The sequence below is a fragment of the Sphaeroforma arctica genome (assembly GCF_001186125.1).
Source record: "Sphaeroforma arctica JP610 unplaced genomic scaffold supercont1.256, whole genome shotgun sequence".
Taxonomy (NCBI): Eukaryota; class Ichthyosporea; order Ichthyophonida; genus Sphaeroforma; species Sphaeroforma arctica.
This window is the reverse complement of record NW_014040302.1, coordinates 1-2,364: the sequence shown is the minus strand read 5'-3', so window position 1 is coordinate 2,364 and position 2,364 is coordinate 1. Positions and strand designations below refer to the sequence as shown.

Genomic DNA, 2,364 nt, shown 5'->3' with positions numbered 1-2,364 from the left:
GTAGTAGTATATATATATATTAGTATATATATATATATATACATATATATATATATATATATACATATATGCTATCTCACATAGGTCGGTATCACAACCTATCGAGACTACATCGAGAATGCATCACACAAGCACTGTGGAACGTCGAACTGAAATACCCATGAAGTATGACTCACAAAATATTGATAAAATAACTATGTGTGATAACAAATGATTGATCCATCATTCCGCTGATGTGAGCTGTAAAACAGAGCGATTTTTCTCAAAGTCAGATTTTAACAAACAACAGTATCCCACTTATGTCGGGCAGTCTAATCGACACACTGAAACGTATCCGTCAAAATGTACATTCAATACTATATCTCGTAGGGTCACACCACATACTCACTATAGTGCCACGCAATAAGCACTATAGTGCCACGCATAAGAGGTATACTCGTCATTGTACAATCAATCCTATGTCCCACAGGGTCACACCACATAATCACTATTGTGCCACGCATAGGTCGTATACCCGTCATTGTACAATCAATACTATGTCCCACAGGGTCACACCACATAATCACTATAGTGCCACGCATAGGAGGTATACCCGTCATTGTACAATCAATCCTATGTCCCACAGGGCCACACCACATATTCACTATAGTGCCACGCATAGGAGGTATATCCGTCATTGTACAATCAATCCTATGTCCCACAGGGTCACACCACATAATCACTATAGTGCCATGCATAGGTCGTATACCCGCCATTGACAATCAATCCTATGTCCCACAGGGTCACACCACATAATCACTATAGTGCCACGCATAGGTCGTATACCCGTCATTGTACAAACTATACTATGTCCCACAGGGTCATACCACATAATCACTATAGTGCCACGCAATAAGCACTATAGTGCCACGCATAGGTCGTATATCCGTCAGCGTCGATCAGAATCCAGTGGCCGCCAAATGCAGCCCTAGATATACAAAATTATTTAAATCTACCATTCTCAAAGCTTCCAGCAACACACACCCCACATCTATCACAATACAGCATTATAAAAAAGCGGTATAGTGAATGTAACATACGCCTAAGCCTGTCGTATCCAGAGCTCTCGAACTCCTCCAGAGACACTTCATCGTTCGGCGGTGTGTTGTATAGTGACAGCCGGTGAGGAAAGCGACCAGAGTCAAGAACCTTGGAATCTCGTACTTGTAGATTCCCACGCCTACGTCGACGGGAGACCTGGTTGATAGCCATCTTGTCTTAGATGTACAGATGCAATGTGAAGTAGTTGTACTGATACACTGTATTCGATATACTAATGAAAAGTAGTGTATGGTGTGCGTGGCAACCGGTATACATACACAATACTGTTATAATCTAGGATTACAAATATGTGTGGGTAACTCGAGAGAAAGTGTACTGAATATATACACAGCTCAGAAAGATTGGGTTACGAACTTCAAAACTTGCTATACAGTTCTATATATTTAAATATTTATAGCTAGTTGTACATGATACAGATTGATTTGATACCTGATCTCATCATATTATATTAAATAACTACAATATTGTTTCTAAAAAATATACAAAATACCGTCTTCTCAGGAACGGAAAATCCCGCCTCAATTGTTTTGGCGGGAGAAAAGCCTTCGCAGAAATACTCACATGTCGACACTCGACACTCCACCCGTCTACCGACAACAACTCGACATTTTTTTTTAGGTAAAAATAAAATATTGCAGTAAAATGCACTCGGTCTTATTTTAAAAAAAACGGTTTAAATACGTCAAATTTAAACGTAAAAGCTAAAATAGACTTCTCGAGTTTGCAGTGTATTTTTTACGTTAAAACGGAAAGGAACTCGTTCATTTTGCTGGCACGCTAAACGTTTACTGCATGGATACAAACTGACCTCCTGCCTACGCCTGGCATATTTACTTCAACTATTTACCGAGAGGCTATGAACATTCTTGAAAACGTACATTTTTTAGGAGGTGATTATTCTGTATTATAATGTACTCTCTAGTCTCTCTAGATAGTTACTGGAGAGTAAGAGAGCTTGTACTATTACACGATGCATTGCACACCCTTGGTCCGAAGTTGGAGCTTCAATACTAATTTTGTATTTAGAACACATCTTTATACAAGAGTACACACATAAGTCACATAGGTACAGGCGGTAACCTGCTACGTGAACAAAGAAGGGATAATAGATAAATATGGAAAGTGCACAGCAGAATGAGGTTGTCGCCCAGCAGATGGTGCAGGCGCTCGAGAAAACTGTGGATGAACAGCTAAATGTATGTGAGCTATTTTTATGTAGTTGAACTAGTTTAGTTGTCAGATTCTCTTTCTGTACTAACTATA

The 2,364-nt window shown here is 39.4% G+C and overlaps 1 protein-coding gene across 1 annotated transcript in view; it reads right to left on the bottom strand.

The window, feature by feature from the left end:
- The window catches only part of SARC_04505 (hypothetical protein), a 6,105-nt gene extending 4,596 nt beyond the window's left edge, over positions 1-1,509 (bottom strand). The window contains exon 1 of the mRNA XM_014301651.1: positions 1,080-1,509. Within this exon, the coding sequence (XP_014157126.1) occupies positions 1,080-1,251 (172 nt within the window). The 5' untranslated portion in view covers positions 1,252-1,509. The remainder of the gene's footprint in view (positions 1-1,079) is intronic.
- Between the last annotated feature and the right edge of the window lie 855 nt (positions 1,510-2,364).